Below are 27445 nucleotides of genomic sequence, written 5' to 3'. Positions count from 1 at the left end.
TTAGGGAAGTAAGTTGGGTTCAATAGATGCTGAAAATGACCAAACAGCACTTGAAAAGATTACACCTTATAGCTTCAAAAATGACTGTGCTGCTATTTGTTGCATGGAATTTGCTGCCATTTCACCTTAGTTCTGTGCATACGGCGCCTGCAGGATTAAGATCTAATGTTGGAAAAAGGCATGTTATTGGTTACTCTGATATTGTTATAAGGGAAAGCAAACAGGGTTCTCTTCTGAGCCCTTCCCAGAATTGCACTAGGTGGTCTTAACCGAGTTTAAGCTTCACAGTTACATTGTTTTTCCCTCCATGTCTTTTTTTTTTTTCTCCCATTTTTATTGCTACATTTTCTCCTGCAGACCAAGTGCTTTTCTCCTGGAAGTTCACTGAAAATATGTGTACAGAGTGTACATCCCTACAGTAACTATTTATCCCTCAGTGCCAAGCATTTAACCCATACAGTTCAAGATGGGAATTACCCATTGCCAGGTTTCTTCTAAAGCAAATTAGAGACGTTTAATAAGAAGGTGTAACTGGTGATATGCCTTTATTAATTACTTTTTAATCAGGACTAATACCTTTAATATTGCAGTGCCAAAGTTGCCTAGAGGGAAAGATGGCTATTGCAAATCACATTAAATACATGGAAACGTCCATATCATGCTAAGTTGTTTAAGAATTTCAGTGTCACTTTATATTTTGAAGCATAGAGATTGTGTTGTATATAATGCATATAGATGCACAAAGGAGTATACATGCTATTATAATGTCTTTGTGACACTTCTTTTCCTGTGCTACAGACATCAGTCAGAACTTATAATATCGCCTTCATCCTTGTTACTGGACTCACTAGAAAAGAGTATTAAGCACCACCTGAAGATGCTATCAGAGTGCAGACTGACCTGAGGGCAGTAAAGGAGAGTGGTCTTTGTCTTTAACACATCACTGGAAAACAATGTGAAGTTACTTTAGCTTGTGTTTGTGTGTGCGTGCACATGCACCAATGCCACAATTTAAGTGTATTCGAGGGGTAGCTATTACAGTCCCTTTATTTCATCAGAGATCTTGACATCTGAATATCCAGTAATATAAATATCTGTAATATTTCTTCAACTGATTTTTCAACACTTTGACTGGACTTTTGCTGTGAACACCCAGTGAGGAGTGTTATTTTTAATATAAGTGTTATTTTTGTATTTGGTCACAAATTAATAGTGAATCTGAATTTATCCTATTAAATATTCAGCTTCTAGTGATAGCAATATACTAATGGTCCATTGTAAGAGTAGCACTTAACTGAGCTCAATGCTCATCAATGCTCTGTGCATTCAGTTGTGTGCACTTCTCAGCACTGTCTCATAAAGACACAGAATGGCAACTTTAAACGTTTATTTATTTGCCAGCATGGGTCTAATGTTAGTACTGACCTCTTTCCTGATTTGGCCTTCTATTTATGATCTCAGATCTGCAACTATTTCAGCTGACACTTGATATTAAAACTGTTTGGCATAAGTGCTCTGACCCATCTCGGCTCTATACACAACAGTACCTGTGCTAAACACTCATTTTATTAACTGTATTGTTTTCCTGGACCTCTGATTTCCCAACATCCTGTTCTGAACACACTTCTGCTTCCATTTTCTCCATTCTTTTTAAAGTGTAGGTGCCATATATCATGTAATATAGGTGGCCCAGCTGCTCTCTTTGAAGGGAACTATGCAGGAGGGTCATTGAACTCACTGAACTTTTACATACATATTTTAGCCACAGGAACCGAAAAAGCAAAAATGCCCTTGAAATCCTCACAGCTGTTTGTGCTGAGGAGAACCGAAGGCTTTCATTGCTCTTTCCGTGTCACGCAAAACTCCCTGCAAATTCTACTGCTGACCTTTCGGGTGCCAAACAAAACTGTTAAGTATCCCGAGGGAGAACGTGATAGCAGTGAATGCCCAGCTCCCATTAACGCTGGCAGCGCTCCGCTCTCAAACCCCTCGTCATTGGCTTGAATCGCAGTGACATCTGGCGGAACGCTCGGTACTTTCTGTACAGCTGTTCTGCCATTTATAGCTCCCGTTTGCTTTCTTTCCCGTTTTAGATGAGGATTTGCTTTACGCTGGGTGCAGCTCTGCCTGCTGTTTTCCCACCATGGGGGTCAGCACAGCCCCGTGTCAGTCACAGCTCTGTGTATTTCAGCGCCTGCACCGCGCTCTGACGGTAATGAAAACGATTTAGCATTAAGCTCTCGAGTGAATTACTTCAGTTTATCGACCTCCAGCCTGCTGGCTCGTTTGTATTACACCCTGACATCACCGTTCTAAACGCGGAAGGGAGGAATGTTAGCGGTGCTGGCACAGGGCGCTTTGTAAGGAGGGACGTGACCGCTCTTTACTCAGGGTTTCCCCGTCAGCTGCTGTGGCAGCCGGCAGCCAACGAGCGGCTCCAGGCGGGAGGAGCCGCAGGAACCGAGGCAGGAGGAAGAGCCTTAACCCGCCTCCTTCTTCCACCTTTGATTGGCTCAGAGTCAGTGGGTCTGGGTGGGATTGGCTGGAGGGAAATGGCGGTTTTTTCCTCTCCCCGGCCGTGAGGTGAGGGCCGCCATGTTGGAGGTTTTGCTGGTGCTCGCTGGTTCTGCGGGGTGTTGTTCTTTCTGTAACGAGGCCTCGTGAACGTGCCAGTAACTGCAGGTGTTTGTGTGTTGCATGGTCCTTGTTCATCGAGAAAGAAGCAACCTGGAGTGGTGGTTATATTGAATTCTCTGGTTAGACAGGAGATGAGAGAATTGTGAGGTGATAGTAAAGACCTCAGTGTAGGTGGTTCAGTTTGTGTATTGGAAGACTTAAAAATAAAACACGCTGTGTTTGTTGATCTGTGTTACTCAGGAGTGCAAAAGTGGCCTCTGTTTTTAATTGCTGCTTTCCCCTATCTAGTTCCATGTGCTTTCTGGGCTCAGGAGGCCCAAATGCAGTGTGGTGCATCAGTAGAGATATGTTAACATTCACAACATGAGAGTGTTTTGCTGTGGGTTAACTAATGCAATTACTTTTGTCTGCGCTTGAGTTTTAAGCTAAAGTTTTCAGAAATCTTTAATTTCAAGATTTTGGTGCTAAAAGGCATCTCAGCACTCACCATTTTCTGTATAATTAGAACTCTTTCCCCACGTGCATTACCACATCTTTCTTAAATAATCACATGTACTGTTTTATAATGAGGCCTTTCTGTAGTCCTGCTGTTGACTTGCATATGCTGAACAACCTGTGCTGGCAGTACAGCCTGCCATCTTCTACTCTTCTTAGTTCAGATGTCTTGAGGGTCCACTGCAGAACTCCTAATTTTGTCAAAGCTAATCATTGGAACTGGTATAATTGATAATTACACAATGTTTGCAAAACCTATTGGAGGTTTGTGTCAGTGAAATGTGTTTCACTCAAATGATGATTGTTCCCTTCTCATGTAGATCATCAATTGCCAAAATGGCAGCCAGGAGAGAGGTGCAGGTATGTGCCTATGGACTTCGATATGGGTGTTGAACATTTTAATTACTAGCTTTAATTGCCTCTTCTGATATTCAACTTGAAGTACAATTTGTAGTATAGCAAAAAATGTCTTTGGAAGAAATTTTCCATTGCTGTATGTTACTTCTAAGCAACAGGTTAGAAAGTGAGAGGAACTGAAAGTTGCTATTGATACAAATAATGAACGTGCATTTGATCTATTTAATGTGGTTGGGATGATACTTAAGATTGAAATGTTTAAACCTGCCTTTATTCGTAGAAAGAACAGAGAGGCGAAATAATAAAGGAAGTTATTAGAGATGTTGACAGCTTTTAAAATCACTAATATGTAACTTGGAAATGCAATATTAAGTGCAGAGGAGAGGGCAAGAACACAATAAGTACTTGTATTTGCTGAGAATCTAACAGATGTCAGCATAAAAATAATTATTAAACCTTATTAAATCAGTATCAGTCTTAAGACAGAAGTGTATTACTGTGTGCTTCTTTTTTTTTTTCTAGCAGTTTGAAAAGCTTATTGATGAAGTTACAAGGAAAAAAGACTTTGAATTGTTAGAACAATATCTGGAAAGAGAAGACTGTGAAAATATCTCTTACAAATGCAGCAAACAGTTTGTCAACAAGTTCGACAAGCTTCTGTGTCAGGTGGTATCATTGTTACATAAGAACAATTTGTGCTAATCTGAATGATAGTTTTTTCATTAGACTTGGTTTGTACCAGCATTTGATTTGGAAAAGTAAAACAAATTCTAAGAATGAGATCTCCCAGTTCTTGAGAGTATAAAGACATGATTAATTAAATGTAAGATTTTCTGCAAGTATAGACTGAAACTGGTGTTACAATGTTGATTTCAGGAACTTGACAAACAAGAAATCAAGAGCGTTTCAACTATACTCAGTTCTCTTTGGAAATGTGGGGAAAAAATCAGCATAGCAGGCGAAAATGGACTCCCAGCAATGATAAAATGTGGTCTTATTGGAAAGATAAGTATAACCATAAAGCATATGGGAAAAATATTAATGAAGTATATGTGAGTAATGCTTCTGCACTGAACAACTTAGTATTCAGTTTAGTCTTTAATTATCTTTTGAGTTAAGAATTTCTTACAATTTCACAACAAGCATAACTCTGATTAAAGTGTTTAAGCTTAGACAACCAGGTCCTTATAGCACAAGTTCATTTGCACTGAAATGTGCTCAGGAAGCTGGTAACATTTTTGCTGTTATTTTAAATTTTGTATAGTTTTTCTTAATTGTAATACAGTCTTGTTCTTCTTCATGCTTTTAACATAGGTTTGCTTTTATTTTTCCCTTACATGGTTAATTGGTATGAAAAGTTAAAAGAAATTTTGATTCTCAGAGGAAATGAAAAGAACAAAATCATTACAAGTCTGGCTGAAGATTTCTTCAACATATTGCTGGTAAAAATATGTTGCTGATTAAATATATTGTTTGTGAAAACAGTTGTGAGTAGTTTGGCAACAAGAAGGCTTTCAAGCACTCTTCTGTTTAGTGTCCCTCTAATGCTAATGTTACAGTGATTTCTGAGACAGATTACAAGTCTCTTTGGATAAATAGTTTGCCTGCATTTGTGCTTGTTAGCATCATTTAAAAAACAGTTTTCAGTGAACAAAAATATTATGTTTCTGGTTTGATTGTTATTCCCTAAATATTAGTGGTACACTAGTCTCTAATCCAAGGACCCACGGTTTATAAGATCTGAGTGTTTTTAATACAAATGTCTGCATAGAAAGAGTTGTAATAGAGGAAGTAATTTCAGTACATTTACTAAAATATTTGAGGATACTAGACTTAACATTAGAAAATGTCTCCTTCCTCCTTATTAAGGAATTAGGGGTGAAATAATTGTAAAATCTTAAATGTTTTTGTTTGCCTGCTGTAGGTACATAATCTGAATTATTTGCTGTAATACTTACAGAGCCTTCTATTTTTTTTTAATTGTAGATTGCATATGACAGCAGACCTGAAGGTGAGCTTAAAGGAATCCCATTCTAGATGTCATAATTAAAATATCTCTTTCAGAGTGCTACAGAAGTTATCAGCATTAAAATAACTACTTGTGGAACCATTAGTACACGAGGTAGTTCTGTGCCAGTAAACAACAAGAACTTTAAGAGGGCTGTGCTGTGCACTTTTCTTGTGCTTGCGAGACAGAGCTTGATTGTGAATTGCACTTTTATATGGAAAAAAGCCTGAATGACAGCTGTAATCTTTTACTGTTTAAGCTTTCTTTATTGACAGGTTTTCTTTGTAACTTGATGATATTAGCAATAGAAAAGCAGGAAAGTTTCTTCTCCTCGGTGATGGCAATTAAGCAGAGGTTTTCATTAAAAAGGCAGTGTTGCAAATAATTGCTACAGCTCCACACAGCTCAGTTGTCCTCCTCTTTGGATGGCTATTATGAATATCACACTGTTCTTACCTTTCACTAAAGTAGCATGAATGGGAGAAAGTAATTACAGAGTATTTTGCTGTCACAGTCAAATGCCAAAGGGCCCATTTCCCTTGGATTTGGGAAGACACGATCCCAGAGCAATCAGAAGTGACGTGTGCGATTGATCAGAATATGTTTTAAAAATTAGTGATCTTCTTGCACAGGGGATTTCTACAGTTAGAATGTGGTACACAGGAACAGAAACATCGTACAGATTTTTATGGTATTCACTATAAATAGAAGTACTGCTCTGTACTTCTATATATATACTATATTTTATTTCTAAATTAATGCTATGTTTACACCTGCAAATAAAAATCTCCTAAATGCTGGAATTTTTGCTGATTTTTTATCTATTTTTTTCTCTGCTTATTAGGTAAAATGGAAATGCTAGAAAACTTTGTTCTGAGAACATGTACCATTATTACTGATGTAAGAATTAGTATTTATGTCCAGCAAGAGGTAAACATTTCTTTATTTCTAAGCAGCATTTTTCTAATTAGTATTTAAACAGGCTTTGCAAAGATAACTGTACAAGTGCCACAAAGTCATGCTGTGGTGTAGTGGTATCAGAAGGATGATTTAATATCACACTGGGGATGCTTGTTGGCATTTGTGCTACTAACTGTTAATTTTTGCTTTGGGCAGTAAATTGCAAAACAGTGGTAGGACAGTTCTGTTGAGAAAGCTGTCTAAAGGCATAGGAGATAAAATGCTCTATTACAGTTGCTAGAAGCTCTTTAGATTCTTGTAGGAAATGTCTTTAGCTTCTAGTATAGTCCAAATTTCCAGAATACAAGTACAGAATGCCTTAAACTTTAGTAACTTACTTTATATTTAATCCTAATCCTTTTTTTTTTTTTTTTTTCCCCACTTAGGTCATAAGAAAACTTAATTTAATGCTTGACAGCATGCCTCGAGATGCCAGGAAAAAGATATTTTCTACAAAAGAAATGTTGCTTGTCATGTAAATAATCCTCAGTATTTTTGTTTGTTTATATTGTTAAGACAGTTGCATATCCATAAAGATATTTTCTTACTAAGACATTTTATAAGGCATAAAGATTCGTTCATTTTTAACTCATTTATGCATTTTGCATTTGCTGTTACGTTGCATGTTTCAGTGGGAAGATATTCTCAGGGTATTCTACGTTACGAGCATCAATCTGCCTCTGATTTATCTGAGTTAGGCTTTGTTTAATCCTTGTTGTGCTTAAACAGTTACGTTCATAGAAAATTATAGGAATGTGTGAATCACTGACTGGAAGTACAGACTATTTGCATGTTTGAGAAACTTTTAATGGCATTTAAAAAACCAAAAGACACGTACCTGGTGATTCAATTTCCCAGTATTGCTTTCAGATGAAAGCTCTTTGCAGATGAAAGATCTGCCCCTCTGAGTCTTAATAGTTTGATTGAATCAGATTTTCATCTCATATGTTGAAAAGTTATAATTAAGTAAACTTTTCTCCTGCGCTTTGTTTTGCTGTCATAATTTGATGAAACACTGCTTGCTTTTTCAGGAGTGACATGGGTAGGAGAATTTTGGATGCTGGAGGTGAGCATGGCTAATAAACATTTTAGTATTGACATTAAAAGTTACATGTAGTCCCATTTAAAAATCCAGAGAATACCTTAGTAGCTGCAGAATGTTGCAGTTACAGTCCTCTAAGAATAAAACATTGCAAGAATATTCTACCTACAAACTGGAATGTTTCAGATATATGCCTTATATATCATTTATGGATTACATACTTGGATATAATGTGATATGCAATATGAAAAGTTTGACACTGCTAGTATTAGGCTCTTATAAAATTATTTCTTAAAAATCAGTAGTATTCTTAAAAGTACTGTTCCTGTGAAATGTATTGTGCTGTAGACTATGACCTGCAAGTAGCCATCACAGAAGCTTTATGCAGAATGATACCAGAGAAACAAAGAAGAGAACTGGCATGCCAATGGTTTTCCATGGAGTTTGTGTCCAATGCATTTAAAGGAATAAAAGATTCTGAGTTTGAAACAGTAAGTCATGTTTTGAATATTTCCATCATGATAGATTTTTATTTTTTACTTATATGAGAAATCTTTCTGTTTTAATAGGATTGCAGAAAATTTCTTAACCAGGTGAATGGCATGCTTGGAGATAAAAGAAGGTAAAAGTTTATTTTTTTTTAAAGTCAGTATGTTTTTGGCATAGAAACTGCTTTTGGTGAACTGAACAAAACAATATGAGCAAATAAGACTTACTTACTCTTAAAGTGATGTAAAGGCAAGGAACTGTGCAGAATTCAGCTTTTTAAAACATGTGTTTTGGCACGTTACCATAGATTATATCTTCTCTACCAAATGTTAATTTTATGTAATCCCTATATTTGGAAAAAAAAAACATATATATAATCTAATAAATTGAATGAACTTGTTCTATAAGTACAGGGTGTTCATTTGAAAAGATTCTTAAACAATAAAAATCCTATTATCCACTTCCTTTAATAAATGTTTTTTAAGAAGTTTTTTGTTAATTCATTAAACGCATCATCTAATAATAGTTAGCAAACTGTTGATGTATAAACTCCTTTGATTTCGGATGTTTATGCTGAGCTAGTGATCAATCAATCAATCAAACCTGTTAGAGAAATAGAATATTTAAACAAGGAGAAAATACAAACTATTTTTCCTATCTATATGATCACGTCTTCTATATATTTTATATGTCATGATGACGCAGAAGATATTGTCCAGTATGTCCCTGTAGCAGCTCCATATTCTCATATAATATGTTTGAATACCTATTATAAGACCATTTCTAAAATATCAGTAAATATAATATTTCCATGAACATGGAAAGGAGATCTGAGACCACTCTTTGCTTGTGAGGATTCACATTATCTCCTTTGGGGTGGAAGTGCTGGAAAGCAACTGTTCTTTTCCGTCCTGCATTCCCATAGTCTCTAAAGCTGAAAACAATGCAGTTGATGTCCTCAGATATGCCAGATTTACAGTGTTTCAGTCTTTGACAAAATATCCTTTTCTTACAGGGTTTTTACATATCCGTGTTTATCAGCAGCTCTTGATAAATATGAGGTAAATTGCAGGCTTAATCATATATCCACAGATTTTAATTTGTGCATGTGAGGTATTTCTTTGCCTTTTAGTTCAGAAAATAGGGTTTAAATAAAAACATTTGTCGGGCATATACAGAAGTATTTGAAGTTTGTCAACCTGTGACACAAATCCTAATAGCTGGTATAAGCTGTCATTCTCAGCTCTCACTCTTCTGTCTTAATTTTTTGTTTCAGCTACAGCTCCCATTGGATGAAAATCTCGAAGAATTTTGGATTGATTTCAATGTTGGTAGTAGAAGTGTATCTTTCTATGTGGCAGCAGATACTGCAGTAAGTGAGGTTTTGTTTGTCATACTTATTCTTCTGAAAAAGTAGATGCATGCTTTCTCAAGTATATCAAGTATGCTGTATATACATATATGGTGTGGAGACTAAAATAAATAGAGATTTGGTGCAGAAATTGGTAAATGTTGCTATTAGGAATTGGTGTTGTTATTCTTATTTTCATGCATGTAGATCAAAGAATTTCAGAGTAATGACTTTCTAATGCTGTTTGTAAACAATTCAACATATATTTGCACACGTGAACAAGAAACCATTTACAAAATTGGGATCATAGAATCACCTGGAAGTTGTACTATTCGTAGATAACTCAACTTTTTAGATGAGAATTTCTACCAAAGCTCTTCAGAGATGTTTCAGTGTTAAATTAAGAATATATTGTTATATTATTATATATCTGGTTTATATACATATATATAATCTTTTAAAAATTGTGTATTTTTCATGTGAGGATCAGCAATGGGAAACAGTCATTATACCAGAGGAAGAGGTAGACCTATACAACCTTGAAGGTATTGGCAGTCACAAATCTGATGTTTTGTTATGCCCTAGTGGGGATTTTCAAACTGAACAAAGCAAAGTTCCCAAGTTCCCATCTAAAACAGTAAAGGAGGTGCTTTTTTTTTTTTTTTTTTTTTTTTAATATATATATATAAAATTGCACTGCAATCATGTTAATAAGTTAGGCATTTTAAAGTAATATCTATCAGCTATGACAGGTAACCTTCAGAGAAAATGCTACAGGTTAATATATAAATATTTTTACATGATAAAAGTAGAATAAGTAGAACTAATTAAATACAAGGTGCATTTCAATAGCTGAACTGATGCACACAATGATCGAGTATTTAGAAATACTACTTAAAAGAAGCTACTTACACCTAATTAAAAAAATTCTGCAATTTTGCTTTTGTCCAGAGAAAGATTCAAAGAAATTATTAACAATAGATCTAAAAAGCCCAATGAATGTGGGTAACCAAGAAGGAGAGAAATTTTTTTTATACTTTGATTCTATCTTGGAAATCGAAGATGTAGCCAGAAAGATTTATGGATTAAATAAATGTAAGGTAAGATGCAAACACCCTCCCTATGTTTTTTATTCAATCCAGAATGAATGTCTTATTGCCATGTTGCTATAACCGATTGTTTATATTTTTATATTGAGTTTCTTAATAATATTGTGACTAAAGAATGTTGATAACATGTTCTCTAACATGTTAACTTCAGTGAAGTTCTGTAATAAATTTAAAAGTAATTGTTACTAAAGTGGACAAGCTGCAATGGGATCATTTTTTTTTCTTATATGCAAAATCATGTTAATGATATGTATGATTTTACAGTAACCTGGGATACAGCTGTTTAGAAATGCAGCAGTCTATCAGAATGCCTTATTCAGTTCAGTTTACAGTATGATTGCCCTCTTAAGAACTCAGTCAAAAATTGTTTGCCAGGTATATCTTACTTTTTCACTGCTTAGTGTAAACTACTTTGCACTCTTCCTAATTGAGAAACTCAGTAGGAATGGAACAGCTGTGGACCTGAAGACAGTATTTTCCTGTCTAGCCTATGTAATTTCAGGCACTTCTGATCTGTGACTTAAATATTTTCTTTTTTCTTTCTTGTTTAAAAAGAAGTGAGCAAAGTGTTTTCTTTACTTAGACAGTTACTCCCTTTGTAGGAATTTAGTAAGAAGAAGTCTATGTCAGTTGCTAAAACGACAGTGCATATCGTCTTTGATGAAAGTGGATCACAGGTATGCTGAAATCATTGTTTTCTTGCTTTTTTTAATGGTTAGTCTCATTATCTAACTAATGATGACTGACTGTAAAAACAAGGATGTTTTAAATGCCAGTGTACAAAGGCAGCTCTAAAACTTATATACTTATGGTTTATGTACTAATTGGTTACTCAGTGTAAAGAAATTGATCTGAATGCATGTGTGTACAAATATAACATATTTTAGTGTGTTGAATTTATGTGTATATATATGCATATGTATATATAGAATTTTATTAATTTCTGTATGTGTGTGTTTTATCGCACATGCATGTATAGGTTATGGTACCAGAAAGTCAGTTGTCACCACGTTTGGAAGAAAAACATGAAGATGACAAATTCAGTAAGAGCAAAACACCGCGAATTCCAGGGAGTCAGAGGTCTTTGAATAAAAACAACCAAGAGAAATGCAAAAATGGCTCCCCCAAGGTAAGGTGGAATATTAGAGCAGACGAGATTACATCAAAAGTACAACTAAATGTAAATGTTTATTGAACTAAAATTGGAGTATAATCCAGATTTTGATATTTTTATGACTTTGCAGTAAGCCATGTAGATCCTTCTTTGAAAAACCTTGTCAAAATTTATTGATACTGTTTCAAACTATATAACATAAAAAGAATGTTTGCATACTTTAATAGACCTAATTGCTTATTCTCTGCCTAAACTGGGAGCAGAATTTTGAAGCAGTTTTGCTACTCTACAGTTGTGAAATGACAAATGCATTGTGGTTCTACTAGAGCTAACTGCAGATATCACAGGAATAGGAAAAAATGAAGTAATATTGGCATTTCTTCATCATGCAGTGCCTGTGTTACTGGGAGTTGTTTTCAGTAAACCTGTTCCTGTGGAAAGTCCTGAAAGTAATCTTGGTTCTTTTGATTGTTAACGAAGAATTGAATTTGGCCTTGCATTGTTGAGTGAAATTAGAAAATTAGTAATGCTGTTCTCAGCTGAAATCCAGAGTTAAATAATCCAAGTGTTACGCTCAACATTCTCATGATGAGAACTGCAAAAAAATGAGTTGTTACATTGATGAGTATAGCAAGAGCAGCTGGTGTTTCAATAATGAAGTGTTAAAAGTCTCTTGGAAATAGGTTTCTAGAATCTTATGTTGTCATCCTTAAGTCTGTGTATAATGGTCAAGTGTTTTTCTGTGCCTCAAGATTACCACATCTTGTAAAAGGAAAGTGTCTGAAGCATCTGTGCTTATTCCTGCAACTGCAAGATTTTCTACACGGAGTCCACTGGTGTTTCTTAACACATGTAAGTTTACAAGTACTTTCAGGGTAGAAGTAAGCTATAGTCTTTGAAGTGGCTAATTGAGAATAATATAGTACAGGAATGAACCGTGATCCATTGCAGGGCTGGAAAGGAATCATGTAGACTACATAAAACCTCTCCTGCAGGTGCTTTAAGCTTTAAATTTTTAAAGTAGGCCACCTGCTATACTGTTCTGTAGACAAAATGTAGGCAGAATAGCATTCTAAACAGCTGAATACCACCCAATCCTTGTATTACACAGAGAAGTAAGTTGTGCTGGGAATGAGCTGAGTCATCTTGTGAGGTGAGGGAGTAAACAATAAAATAGAACTACATTTAGAACATATGTTTATAGGTTTTAATGTTTCTTTCCTTGTAACTGCTAATTACACTCAGTTTAAAGAGTTCTTGACAGTAAATGCTTTTATAGAAGTCACTGTGGGAAATCAGGTTTCTCTTGTATGTCTATCCACCACCTGCATTTTACTGGAATGTTTTAGACAAAATAATTTGCAAGCGTGTGGTGTTCATTGTGGCGGTTTTGTAAAAAATGTTTCTTTGGGAGTTGATTATGTTTCTAGTGAGTAAGGTGGAATCAACTGCAGATTTGAATTGCAGGTCTAGTGCTACAGATGCTTACTTCAAAAGCCGTTTCTTATTAAAAAACGTATAAGGAGGAGACTTTTCTTCATAACAAATAGGAGTCATTGTTTCTTCCTAACAGTGCTACTGTAATACACTTAGCACTTTCTAGAAGGAAGTGACTTATAAGTCCGGTAGAAGCTGGTGATGAAGCTAGTGGCCAAGTGCGTGACTAATTTTCTGTTTTAATGGTCTCAAATGCCTCAACATCCTTACCTGTGTATATCTCTTTATCTTGCAAATAAAGAGTAACAGGCTAGAAATTGAAGCATTTTCAAATTAGGGTGGAACAAGGAAGAGAGAAATTCTGTGTATTTTTTATTTGAAACTTACTACACTATTCCATTAAAGTGTGTTTTACTGTAAAATATTTACGTACATGACCAAATATTTTATTCCAGAGCATGGATGTAAAACATTGCTTCCTTCCGGACATCCACTGTATACTGGCTCATTAACCTGTGTGTAACTTAATTGAAGATGCATACTGAGTTTATGGAATACAGGAGATCCTGGGCAATGCTATTCATATTGATCTAGAGTTATGATACATCTCTCATTTTGCTTTCAGCCACTCCTTCTAGAGGACGATTTAAATTACCTTTGAAAATGATGAGCTCCATTGAAAGGTCTACGAGTAATGCAGTAAATGGGAGCAGAACTAAAAATTTAGATCAGGAGCATACTGAAGTACGTATGCCATCTTTAGCTAAGCCTTTTACTCAGAATAACATTAATTTGTGTTCTACTTTATTCCTAATCTGTGCTTGGGAGAGCTAGAGTTCTGCAGTCAGTAAATAACTTACAGAAAATAGTTGTTCTTGGGTGAGATTCAGGTCAAATCCCTGATTACAGGATTCTGAAGCATCTTATATAGCCATGCTTCAGAAAAAGACTTCATTCTATTGAATGTATCATTTAGAATACTTTGAGTGTTACTTAGTAGTAAAATTTGTTTTGTTTTCATGGATTTTAATGGTCACTTATTTGTTGTACTATTTAGAATGGGCAAAGATGTACATCCGATAATGAACTTTGTGAAGCAGAGAATACCAGGAAGTCAAAAATCAGAGAAGAGGCAGAACTACCAGGAAAGGTACTGGAATCATTACTTCAATGAAAAGTAGAAAAGATTTCATATTCTATTCAAGAGGCAACAAATTTGGAGTGCCTTTTTGTCTGTAATTTTATGTAACTGTTTTATTTTACATGTTGTTCTACTGTAGAGAATGAGTTCTGAAGGAGTTTTAAAATTTTTACCAGAGGCAGAAAATGAAGCCACTGAAAAGCAAACTTTAGGCAAGTAAATTTACAAGTGTTAATTGTCCTTATTTTATTTTTTTTTTAATCTTGTACATTTCTTTCGTAATAATGATTGATAACAAATTATCTCATTTAGATGATGCATTAGATATCATTCCTGATTCCCAGCGAGCAGGGAGAAGCAACAAACATCTGTAAGTCCTGAAAAAGAATACCAGGTCGCTGCTGGTTTGTGACTCAGCGACTAGTTCACAAAAAGCTCCATCTGTTGTCTTTATAAATGAACTCTGATTATTTTGAAAATAGTGGTCATTAGCAAGATCAGAGTGGTCGTTTAATGTTCAGTATCAATAAGGAGAATCATTCTTTTGGATTACAACAGAAAGTAAATTAAAAATGACATGGGTTTGCGTATAGTGAACTGTGCCATAAAAAGTAGTAAGGACGTTCTAATTGTAACTCCTATAAATGCACAACAGTGTTATCTGGTTTGGGTCTAGCGCTGGCCACAGGATACTGAAACTACCTCTTTGAAACTGCCTTTTTGTATATATTATTTATAAAGTTTTGTCATTTTACAAAGCACTGATTAATTGAACAATAGTAACAGGCTTACATACCAGTGAAAAATGCATTGATAATCTATAAGCTATCTCTGTTTCTCTATGTTGTGATGCATGTTTATTGTACCGCAGCCTTACTTCCTGCCATTCACTGATAACTCAATGGTATCATTTTTATTAGACCGCCTGGTCATCTGGGAAGTGCTTCTGAAAAAAAAACATGGAAAAAAAGAGCATGCTCTGTCCCTGAGAAGAATATAACAACTGGTGACAGACAAAAGCTAAATCTGTCATGGGGACAAGCATCTCCTACAGGTTGTGTTTGTATTTTCTTAAGTGTTAGTTTAAAAGTGGTGTTTCGGGTGAGATTTTAACCTTTTGTTGTGCTTTCTTTCTATATTAGCTCCTATTCTTAGTGAAAGAGCTAAGAAACATAAGGCTTTTAGTTCAATTTTTGGAGGCGCTTCTCCAGATAAACAAATAAATAAAAGGAAACAAGAAAAAAATGAAACTGAAATCACCAGGGAAAGAAGCTGCAAAGGAGTGAGTGGTGAGTCAAAGTGTATTAATAACTTGGAACAGAAGCAGTTAAACACAGAACAGAAAAATATTTCAACTACTACTAAAACATTTAAAACATGTCTTTCCAATAAAGTGTCAGAAACATCTTGGCATTCTGATTTTCCAAAAAACAACAATACTAAAGGGGAAGCTGATGTTCTTTCAAGAAAAGAGGCTACAGATCATGAAAAGTCAAAAACGGTGAGAGATTCTTTCCTTCATTTTTTTCAACTTGTTATTAAGGGAATTGTGGCACTGCCAGTATTTCAAAATTTATCATATTTGTATTATATAGATAGATAGATATACCATATACCATTGTATTTATTAAACTTTCTTTTACTAGCAAACTTATTTTTACATTGATTTTTCAACTAATACAGTGAATTAAATAATATCAGGTGAACAGTGTACTTTTTCAGCATAACCTGTTTAAGAACACATTAGTCTGTATTTTTTTAATTGTGCTTTTCATTCATAATTCTTAAATATGGACTGGTTTGTACTGCTCGTACACATCTCATCCATTACTTCTAAATGTTATTGTTCATTAAAACATTCAAAACAAAATAGCTGCCAGACTCAAGTCTTACTGCTTATTTGTATGGTCAAATGATTTTCAAAGGAATATGTTTTAGAACATCTAGAAGACTGTTTAATTAGGTTTAGGTAATTGTTAGTAACCAGTAGCTATTTCAGCCTTTTTTTTTCTGTTGAATGGGTTCAAAGTTTTGTATTAAACTCTATTATTTCAGAAAATAAAATCTAAAGAAATCACAGATGCAACAAAATCACTAATTAGTAAGATCAGTGACAGATATAAAGAAGAGAAGAGCAAAACAAGAGACTCTTTGGTTTTCAACAGGTACAAGTAAACAATTTACTTACATTCTTATGCACAGCACTACAGCTGCAATCTACTCCACTATCTACAGTTTTTTCAAATCCAGCTTTTATATGGCTTGTTCACTTCTGATAAACCATGTAGTACTAAAGAGTAGGGGGAATTAGTTGCAGTAATTGAAATAAGGCTGTTAGAGATTCTATTCAGGGTTCTTTTACTCATTTGTTCCCAGAACTTTTCTCTGGAGAAAATATAGCTGGTATAGTTGATGAGTGTCAATTCAGGGTTCAAAACTTCAGTGTTATGAAGATCCTAGTTTTCATCTGCTGAAATAACTGCCTGTTAGATGTGCAGACCCTGTAGTATAGCAACGTGATCTGGAATTTTTCTACAGCACAAAAAAAAATTAGTAGGACCTAATTTCTTTTTAGCTACTTGTTTTTTGTATTTAAATGCTTGATTACCTTTAAACTTGTTCTATTATGTGAGGCTTTTATTTACATAAGCACTTCTTTAATGTACATATTTCAACTAGCATTTAACAAAACATACTGTTGGGTTTTTGGTGGTGTTTGTTTTTCTTTTTTTATAGGTCATGTTCAAATAAATCCTTTTTGACTGCCAATAAGGTAACTTAAGCTTCTCTTTGATTCTTTCTTCTTTGATTTTTTTCTTATTGGATGTGTGTGCAGATAAGATGACAGCTGGTAGATGTGAACCAAAAGGTCACAAATATTGATGAATGCTGATTATGCATTGACTGTTTATAGCTGACATACTTTATGTACAGGTTTTTGTTGTCTGGAATCATATTTTTATGAGAACAGTTAGCCAGAGAAACCCAAATTAATTTCTGTTTACAAATTCTATAATTTAATCTGTTTACTTATGATTAATATGGACTCTTTTGAATGTAATAATAATACATTTTTATAATTAAAATAATTATAAATTAAAATATAGTAGCAGTCAAGCTGGACTGAATGAGACTATAGTATACTCAGATGAGGTATATCCAGGATACAAAAGCTAGTCCTAATGTATGATGGGAAAACAACACAAGGCTTTGTTCGCATCCTTATAGAATAAGTAAAGGATGTAGCTTTTACCAGTTTTTTTTCCAGTTTTGGCATATTCTATTATTTTTAATCAAGTGCAAATCTGAGAAACTTCTGTTTGGTTTTTTTCCATAAATTTTTGCTGAAAAACTTTTTTTTTTTGTGGTGACAGTATGTATGGATGCACAGTCCAAGTTAAATAGATGAGTAACTTGCAATTTATATCTAGGAAAATATTCAGGATAGAAATTTGAAAACTTCTACTTGTCTTGGCATGGCTGCTGATCCTAGTGTGTAAGTAGTTACATTTTCAAACAAAATTTCCAGCTACCCTTGTCCAGCTTTGAAAAATAACCATTTATTCAGTCACAGAACTGATTTCTGTGTCTTTTTGACAGGTATGATGTCTACAACTTCAACGACGATGTGGTTGATGAGCCTACAATAAAAATTGGAGTAAGAATATAACTGAAACTTTTCCATCTCTTTCAAATGTGCAATGGTGTATGTTATGTACAGTTCTGGCCACTTAAAACTATTGCAAGGTTTTCCTGAACTAAGAATGAAACAGTTTGTTGGGAGTGTTATGTATCTGTTATCCTAAAAACATTATTGCTTTCATTTGAATTCCCTAGCTTGTAAAGCTAGCTTTGCCCAGCTGATTGAATGAAAAGAAAATCTAGCTAAGAAAAAGTAAAAGCAAGCGAAAGACAATGTTTTGTCTGTTGTTGTTAAGCAGAGCCTGCTTGAATAGCTGACAGTAGTGGAAAAAAGTGGTTGGAAACTAATGAATTGTTTAAAGACATGAAAGCTTTAATCAGTTCCGGCTGGTTTCAATTATCTGCTTTTAAATAATTGCCAAGATGGAAATTAAGTTGGAAGTTGATTGCTGAGTATAAAACCTGAGCTAAAAAAACCTTTAAGCGCGTTATATGATGGCCTGTTTCATTTTGTTTACACAGAAAAATGAAGAAAAATTTGAATTTGCTTCTCACTTATTTACTTTTTTCTAGATCCAAGACTGCTGTGTTATGGAAGCAAGCACTCTTAAAGATCTGAACAAAAAAGAGTAGGGATGTTATATTGTATTTCTGTGCTTTGATAATAAGCAAGTATGGTACTGTCTACATTCCCTCCATTCCATTATGACAATTCAGGGAATGTGTATATCTGGACTGTTATTTTTTTCATGCAGTAAACATAGTTGCTGTCATCCCGTTGGCTGTTTTATGAATTTCATTTTGAAAACTTCTACATAACTTGTAAAATAAAGATTGTGTTTCATGAAGGAAACACTCTTCAAAATTCTCTTTGTGGAATAATGAAGGGATTTTAACCTCCTGAAGTGGGGCAGCTTTTTGTTAATGTCTATCTTGCAAAGGGACATATTGCTCGGTGTGCTGTTACTGACCTTTAGCAAATACACCCACCTTTTATGGGTTATGGTAAACAGGTCTTTCTAAAATGAATGTCAAATCAAAACTTAGTACAGCTGTTTGAATCGTTAAGCCGTACATCATATGGATAGCTGAGAGATTTGGTATTTTAAAATGTCGATGTGTTGTTTAAGGGTTTTATTTCTTTTTTTTAATCAAGGAAACCAGGTGAAAGTAAAACTGGCTCTGAAATGAAAGCAGGAGAAAAAGTAAGGTTCAGATTTTTTGTGGATCAGCTTACCTTGTCTTCCTGTATTCAAATACCAGTTTTGAAAATGAAAGATATATTAAAAGTAAATTAACAACACAGAAGAACTTTCCTTTTTTTTAACAGACTAGATACAGTCAATACAAAAAGCATCTTTTCAGTGACACAGACACAGAATACAGAGGTGATGACAGCAAGACAGACATCAGCTGGCTACAAAAATCCAAAGCGCCATCTAAGCCACAGATAGTTGATTACAGTAGAATTAAAAACATAGGGAAATCAAAAAGAAAAGGCAAAAGTAAGAATCCTTCTTAATATTTCTTAAATATGCTGCAATAAAATTTGACCATTAGAGTACAGTTTGCGCTGGCTTTTATTTTCACGTATAGTAGGTTTTCATTGTCCTGTTTCCAAGCATAAGGACTTTTTGAATTTGATCTAACCATTTAGGAAGGGTAATTTCCAGGAAGTCTGTGTTTTAAAATGTAAAATTTTGGGGAACAGCACTCAAGGAGGTTGTTTTCAAGAAAAAAAATAGCTATCTTTGTAATTAGTGCACTGAGGATAGTTTGCTGAGCCACTTTTGTAGTGATAAAACTGCATAAAATTGTTTCAATGATTTAACAGCTAAAATCCTCAAAATGTCAATAATGCTGATTTTCTCTTTTTGTGTATTGTAGCATCAGATAAATTCTCTGAACCTCCTTGCCAGATTGATACACCAAAAGGCAAAACAGCAAAAAAGAAAAAGGTAAATGTAAGTTTGCATCCTGACTCGAAATACATATTCACTCCAGAAACTGCTTGTTACATTATTTTCTATAAACACATGCACTTTCTGCACACTTACTGCAAGGTCACTTTCTAAATAAATTTAGCTGCTTTCAGGTGCTATAGTTTTTTTAGGTAGTATTTAGGAAGTAAGTCAGGCATAATACAAGCTGTAAGTTAGAATTATTGCACATCAGTACTTTTCTAAGTTTTTTTTACTTAACTATTGATTGTATCTATTTACTGCATAATAATAATCTACTCCACTGAGTATGTCATTAGCTTTTTGATGAGGGCTTTCATGTGGCTAATATGCTTAATTGCATTTCAGTGGCTCTTAGATTATAGATTCTTTAATTGAATATAGGCAATGTACTGAAACTGAAAAGAAAAATGCTTCATATTAATAAAGAGTAATCATTGGAAGTTGTTGTGAGCCTATTAAAACTTTGAGTATAATAAATTGAGTGATTTTGAGTGTGTTACTGTAAGTTCTTTGTAGATATTTGTAAACCACAGCTTTGGAAGAAATAAACATAAACAAATGTTACCCTGCCCCCTTTAAACCACTTTTTGATCTCTTAGACAGTACTATAATTATTTAAATCTCCTTAATGGTAGTAGCTTAAGGCTGTTTATGTGCATTCAGTTTAAACTGTGAACGTGAAAATACTGCTGTTTGTATGTACCAGTGGTGATGTCTAGTCTACGTAAATGAAAACAGAAGAGACCTTTGAGTATTTAAGTAATGAGCATTGAATAGGTGTACTAACTGTCCTTTTTATAGCAGCAAGGTTCCTCAAAACTTCTTGTTAAAGTTGTTATGAAATAACGGATTTCAAGTAATTAAAGTAACCTACCTCCTGTTTACTCTTCCATATTTATTATTTTGATATGAATTAAAGATGTTCTTATTCTTCCAAAGCTAACTGAATGTAAAAAACAAAGTTCGGTAATTGATGAAATGAAGAAAGAAACCACCAGACCAAAACGACCTCGAAGAGCAGCGCAACCAAAAAATTACAAAGAACCTTCCAGTTCAGAGTCAGAAAATGAATATTCAGCATGTGCCTATAAGGGAGAGAAATCAAAAGTACAGGTATACAATTACACTGTTAAGAATAGAAACTTGGCTACTGAATTATGCTAATTCAATGCATATTGACATTAGAACACCTGATACCCCTCCTGATTATATGCCTTTTCGATCTTCTGTTTGTTCAACTGTGCATAAAAATAATTCCCTCTTTACCGATGTGTATATTTACAAGTAATGTTTATGTTGACTCCTTATTTTAATAGAAATGTGTGAATGAGAAAAACAAAAATGATAGTCATGAGAAGGATCTCCAGAACCTGGTGGAGCCCAAGACAGTAGCAAGCTGTGTAAATAAAGCACTTATTAAATCAAAGAGCTCTACAGAAGAAAAGGAAATTGAAATGTCTTCACCTGAGAGTCCTGCATCTCTAGAGAGAATGAGATGTATGCATTTTGATTTTAATTTGTAGAAATACCATAGCATATGTTGATAGTTAAAAGGAAGATTAACACAATACTGCAATTTTACATCTATTTCACGGCTTCAAAATGAGATTTAAATCAATATGTATACTACTTATTTTAAGAAAATGTGTTTATGTCATTATAGATTTTTCAGTTGTTTGATATCAACATTTTATAGTTGTGTAAGTGAAAGTAGGCTGTTAGAATTAATCTTCTAAACTCCCAAAATAATGTGAAGGATGCAAAAATACAGAGCAGCAAGAATTATACCAATAAGTGGAGTAAAACTTCACCCACCTGAGACTGATAAACACCTACATTAAGTACAGTTAGCAGTATGGAGTTGTAGCATCTTGGGTTTGTTTTGTTTTCTTTTCTTTCATTCACGCTGAAAGTTAAGAAATTGTGCTCTAGGTGCTGAGAGAATATCAGAGGAATTTGTTACTCAAGACCGTACTTCTAGCGAGGGGTCACCTGGTCTTCAGAAGTTAACACCAGAAATTGAGGAAACATTAAACTTTGAGAAAGATATCTCGCCCAGTAATCTCTGTCTACAGAAGAAGAATACACCAAATATGTATCTAAACCGTTCTCCTGAAATGACTGTTAAAAAGTTAACATTTGCAAATAAAAGTTTCTCACCAGTTCTCACTGCTTCAAATTTGGTAAGAATATTACAGATACTCTATAGTTATTTTAACTGAAGTTATTCCATTCAGCTGCTATATGTCTTAATGCTTTTTTAGATCTCATTTCAATAATGTTTTTTTATTTGTTCATGTGTAGCTCAACTTAACTTCGTTAACCCCACATAAAACATACTCTGGAAAAAACACAGAGGGATCTGTATCTCAAATATGTGATGCTGATGAAAACTTAAGTTTTAGACGTGGCTTTTCAGACAAAATTTCTATTGAAGGAAAACAACAAGACGTTACTAAACCTGTCAAAAAAAATAAAGGAGAGGTATGTTACTTGATTCAGTGCTCCTTAGAAACAAACTGCTGCTTTTCATCTGTTTTATATACTTTACATTTTCCTAAGATCTCATCAAATGTATTTTCCTTACTTAATGTTAAGGACTAGATACAATGTTTACTTGTGACTTCCTTGAAAAATACTCATCCCACAACAGTACTACTAATTAATTTTTAAATATTTGAAATACCATAAGGAGATGTTTATCATATGGATACAAGGAAAGAATTGTAATGAAAAGGAAAGAATGTTTGTGTACTATTGTAAGTTGCCATTAGTTCTTATTGCTTATTTGTCTTTTCCCATGATTGTTTATTTATTTTAGGAATTATCTTCAGCATCTGTGTCAGTATCTTTGTCCAGTGCAAGTGAAGTACAGTCTTGGAGTCAAGAACCTTATGGCCCTGCACATGAGTCAGGTACAAACAAAAGACTTTGACTATCTGTAACTGTATTGGTTAAGAAAAGCATTTATTCACCACAGAACATTCAGAGTTGTGCTGTGTTTCTCTTTATATTTTATCAATATAATTCAATTTTTTTTTTCATATTTTCTCTGCTTTAAGTACCCTCCAAACGCTGAAACTTGGGCTCCAAAAAGTTAACAGTTGCTGTAAATAGAACTTGTTCTCTTCAAAAAGTAGCAGATCAAGAAGCATTCTCACTGATTCTGGAGGTGATAGTATTATCAGGAATATAGGATTGATAGTGAATCTCTTTAATATGAGAGAAATCTTTCAAGGGTCAAATAGAATTCTGTACTCCAATGACATTCCGTTTGTGTACATCAAGTGGTCATTAACATCGAACCATATGATGATGGTCATCATCATAGAACACGCCTTCTATAAATCAGTGTTCTTTTTTTATTTAATGGTTCCTAATGCCAAGTTGCGTGCTTCTTTTCATCTTCTGATCTCATTGTTCCAAATAATTCTAAAATGCAACATTTTTTCACATTTATTAAAGGGCCGAGTTCACATGTGTTTCTCAAGCGAAAGTATCAGCGTGATACAGAAAGCCATTCTGATGAAGCAGAAACAAGCAAAGAGGAGGAAAAGAGAAGAAGTAGAAGAACAACGTTACAGCCTAGAAAGTTATTTAAAACAGATGAAGCTGTTACTTACAGAGGTTAATTATGAAGTAAAAGTTGATTATAGTTATGGAGAAGTTTGAGAGTAGTGTAACTTAGTTTCAATCCAAAAAGGTAATATCCATAAAAGCATATTGTTTCCAAAAAATATGCAAAATATTTTAAATCTATCTCGTTTTTAATAGATATCAATAGATATATGGAAATATCTATTGATATTTATCTATATTCATATCAATAGAAATTGATATGAAAATAGATCTGGTTCAGCCGTCTACATGGTAGAATTAATCTGTTTTTAACAACAGCCCTGTTCTAACTACATATATAGAATACTTCACTCTGAAGTACGATGTAGGTATGAATTATGATGTTTTTTCATCACTACAGAGTATGAAAACTTGTCTGCTGTATCTGTAAGTGATCCAGCTGCTTTGGATGTGGACATCTGGGAACCTGGTTGTTCAACTATTGATATATGTCAGAAGCTCCAAAAAGAATACACTAAGAAAATTGAGGCAAGACATTTTACATGCAGTGTTTGTTGTGCATGTGGTTAAACCTTCTTACGCAAAGTAGTTTTGTCTTATACTACAGAATTGGCTTAAAAAATGAAATAAAAACTCTGAGCATTGTAGAGCTTTTAGAAATGACAGAATTAGAATTGCTTTTTAAGCTTTTTTCAGTTACATTTGTGCACTTAACATTCAAATGATTTTCTTCACCAGATCTGCTCTAAATTTTATCCTGTGCATGATTTCATACAATCCTATGCATTTAATGTAATGAGCATTCTGCATTTTGATTTTTTATTTTTCTTTTCAAATTATGAGCCCTATGAATGTGATTTATTTGCTAAAGGGAAAACACAAACCAAAATGCTGCATTTGTTCACCTAAGACATCTGCAAGATTGCAACCTTTACTCCATGTGTACTTTCTTCAGGATATCTGTTTTTCAAGTAGTGCATTTCTAATTTTATCTAAAAAAACACCCTTTCCTAAAAGGATAGCAAGATTTAAAAAAAAAAAAAAAAAAAAAAAAAGGGGGGGGAGGAGGAGGAAGAAAAAAACCTCTTACTGTATTTGGTATTATTGCTTTTTTCTTCAAGTGAAAATAATCTGAAAGTAATGTTAAAATATCTTTCCAGAGCCGCTCACGGAAAATGGAGCATTTTGCAAAGCAATCATTAAGAACTGCCAACCAGCATCTGGTAACGATGAATCAACAGCTTCTTGAATGCAGGTCTGTAAAGAAATAATTATCTTAAAACAACTAAAATGTACTTAATGTCTTCTACATGTAACCCTCTCTCTATTTGATTTTTTTAATAGGATCGAGCAGCTGGACAGATTTCACTTTGTTATTCTTCAGGAAATTGAGAGTTTTGAGAAAGATTCTCAGTCCCTGAAAAACACGGAAAAAGAATTACTGGTTTGTTTTTTAATTACTTTATCACGGAGAAAAACTAGTTCCTGTGAAGTCTATGGATTACTCATAAGATCTTTCACTTTGCATCATTAATTCTGATTTTTAAAAACCCTTTTTTTCTTTCTCACATATGAGTCAGGTTTCAAATAATGAATTTGCAGTGTTAGGATTTGAATATACTATGCTGTTAGAATTTCTGTCACTATTAGGTTTTCTTCCTAGGACAAACTATTCATACTACTTCTAATGTGTTGTTATGTCATTTCATGAGCCTTCTTTCAACTGGCCTGCATTTCAGACTGTGTGTTCTGAGACAGGTCAGTTGCCTGCTACATGCTGTAGTGTAAAATCAATACATAAGTATTCATGCTAAAACAAAATCCCTTTCCTCTGAGGCCTTTCTCTTTTTTAATTACGCTTAGATTTTATCAAAAGTCTGTTTAAAATGTTCTGGATGTACTTTTTCATTTATTTGAAACTTAGAATAAATTTGCTGGTGGAAAGTTTTCTGGTGAAATTGGCTCCATGAAAGCAGATTTCCTGAAGTGTCCTATCCTGCCAACCAAACCTTCATGTTTGTTTGTTTTAAAGTCTCTAAGGTGACTGTTTACCTACTTCCCATTCTGCACTGAGCCTATAATTGTAGGGTTATAGTATTCAAATTAGATTGCAGTCAGTTCTAGTTTAGAAAATAATATCATCTACTACTATTTTTATTTCCAGACTGTTTGGAAAAAACATAAGCATACTTTAAGTACGTTCATGAAAAATGAGCAACAAAGGTTAGTAGGCTTTATTTATGTTTTGAAATTTGTTTTATGATGTAAATTCAAGCTGAAAATTAGGCTACCTTGTATTTTTTTTAAATGCAATTGCTCTCTTCCATAATATAAGGATAATAGATCAGATGAGAAAAAGGAATTAAAATGTTATTATTCTCCATTAGGAATAATGATGATAAGATCTGTTTGCGCATTTAAGTACCTTTAGACTACAAATAATGAGATGTACTCATGATATTTGTGAAATGGTCACGCTTAGCAAGGCTATTTTAATTGCTTTTTACTTCTTTAGGCTGCAGATCCTTAAAACAGCCTTTGAAAAGAACATCCACCATAGTGTTGACTATGAAGAAAATATTTTTACTTCAGAGGTAGTATATGCTTTCAGTTCTTTTTCTGGTTTTAATCATTTTTATTTCTTCCATTTTGCTAACAGTTACCATCATTCATTTTTTTTCCCCAAAGAACTCCCTTATTCCTAGCAGTAAGGCCACATAGGTATTTTTATAGCCTTTCCACTGTCAAGTACTTGTAACAATATTTTGTGCTTAAAGACTAGATTTCACGCATTAGGAGGTATCTACAATTATCTGTAGAATCACTGCAAGATGAATCCTATATTCTGTGAGTTTGTTCAGCATGGTTACTCATCCAAGAAAGACCAACTTAGATGCAAACAGTCTCTCTCCTTATGCAAGTAGATGTGTGCACATCCTTATGTTTTACAGTTTGAAGCCATTTAGGGATGTAATTGTCATATTAAAAATGTGTTATCAATTGCAAGCAGAGACAATGCATTCAGTATAAGTACCTTTTTATAGGTGCATCTGATGAAAGAAGACATGAAAGGACTCCAAGAGAAATTCCTTAAAGAAATGGTAAATGAAGTTGTCTTGTATTCCTTTATATATTTACTTATGATAATGTAAGTATAGTTGTTTGAACATTAGATTTTACAGCTTCTAGAAATTTAGTGTCCTATCAGAAAAAAAAAAAAAAAAAAAAGCTAGAATCTAAGGATCACTGGTATTAAATATTTTAAGCCTTTTATATGAGTGATAAAAGTAGCCAGTTTTGTTATTCTATTTGATATGAGTCTTAGTATTTTGAATGTTAACATGAAAAAGTATCATACTTCAGATACTTTATAAGCAGGATGCTATACACAGGAATTACAATATGGGGGAAAAAAAGAAAAAAAAGGATTTATTTAAAATATGTGATAACTGCAATGTTTTCTGTACAGCAAGAAGAGGAACTGATTAATGTTCGCAGAGGATTGCAGACATTATTTCTAGCAGAAGGTGGAAAATTCTGAAGTACTTCCATATACATTCCTGAAACTCGAGCTCAATATAAACACTCACTTTTTATACAAAATTGGTTTTTTGTTGTTTTCTTTTTTTGTTGTTGTTTTTGTTTGTTTGTTTTTTTTACTTAAAGAAACTACTGCAATGTAAGCATATTTTCATTAAATTAAATGTAAGTCTTATAACAAAGACTTCTCCATAAGACTTCTATTTCTAGAATAATTTGGGATTTTACTGAATCTACTAAAATACAATACATATATATTTTCTATTTTTAGCTAAGTCTGTCTTTGAGGAAGTCTTTATTAACATTTTTCTTAGGTAATTTAACTGAGCTTTTAGAGAAATCACTTCAGATTTCACTTCAAATCTATCTCTTGAGTTGTTGTGTACAGAATACCACTTTTCATCTTATTTCTGATTCAGAATACAGTAAGAAATTATTTAAGGATCCAGTCTCATGTGCCAATCTCAATCCTATCCTTATGTGGCATTATACTTCAGTAAGAGTTTCTAACAGAAAATGACTGTAAAATTTTATGGTTGAACTATATTGCAAATATTTATATTAAATATTTCAAGAAAAA

The 27445-nt window shown here is 33.8% G+C and overlaps 1 protein-coding gene across 10 annotated transcripts; it reads left to right on the top strand.

Annotated features, from left to right (window-relative positions):
- Positions 1–1186: 1186 nt before the first annotated feature.
- SYCP2 (synaptonemal complex protein 2) lies at positions 1187–27445 on the top strand. 10 transcript variants are annotated; one of them, XM_032448542.1, is made up of 46 exons: positions 1187–2583; positions 3453–3492; positions 4015–4155; positions 4366–4494; positions 4827–4931; positions 5476–5500; positions 6342–6427; positions 6844–6932; positions 7489–7523; positions 7848–7990; positions 8069–8121; positions 9004–9049; positions 9265–9360; positions 9824–9884; positions 10291–10439; positions 11051–11125; positions 11428–11577; positions 12315–12414; positions 13625–13743; positions 14057–14149; positions 14280–14352; positions 14453–14510; positions 15061–15194; positions 15283–15429; positions 15535–15641; positions 16196–16305; positions 16877–16913; positions 17572–17636; positions 17741–17798; positions 18356–18411; positions 18939–18987; positions 19113–19287; positions 19670–19746; positions 20686–20859; positions 21063–21243; positions 21679–21929; positions 22051–22230; positions 22568–22661; positions 23212–23373; positions 23726–23853; positions 24486–24580; positions 24670–24769; positions 25490–25548; positions 25841–25919; positions 26370–26426; positions 26795–27445. In XM_032448542.1, exons 2-46 carry the CDS (start codon positions 3469–3471, stop codon positions 26864–26866), a joined length of 4497 nt encoding a protein of 1498 aa, XP_032304433.1. In that variant the 5' UTR covers positions 1187–2583; positions 3453–3468; the 3' UTR covers positions 26867–27445. The 10 variants fall into 10 exon arrangements, with proteins under 10 accessions (XP_032304433.1, XP_032304428.1, XP_032304432.1 ...); XM_032448537.1 differs by having other exon boundaries at positions 4012–4155; XM_032448541.1 differs by lacking the exon at positions 1187–2583 and adding an exon at positions 2590–2682.

The sequence above is a fragment of the Coturnix japonica genome, chromosome 20 (assembly GCF_001577835.2).
Source record: "Coturnix japonica isolate 7356 chromosome 20, Coturnix japonica 2.1, whole genome shotgun sequence".
Lineage (NCBI taxonomy): Eukaryota > Metazoa > Chordata > Aves > Galliformes > Phasianidae > Coturnix > Coturnix japonica.
The sequence above is the reverse complement of the archived record's forward strand: the minus strand, read 5'-3'. Positions and strand labels throughout refer to the sequence as shown.

Coding starts and splice junctions, on each gene's coding strand:
- SYCP2 (XM_032448537.1), top strand. CDS start 3,469: ATGGCAGCCAGGAGAGAGGTGCAG. Junction 11,578..12,314: donor GCAAAAATGGCTCCCCCAAG/GTAAGGTGGAAT, acceptor CTGTGCCTCAAG/ATTACCACATCTTGTAAAAG. Junction 20,860..21,062: donor GAGAGAAATCAAAAGTACAG/GTATACAATTAC, acceptor TTATTTTAATAG/AAATGTGTGAATGAGAAAAA.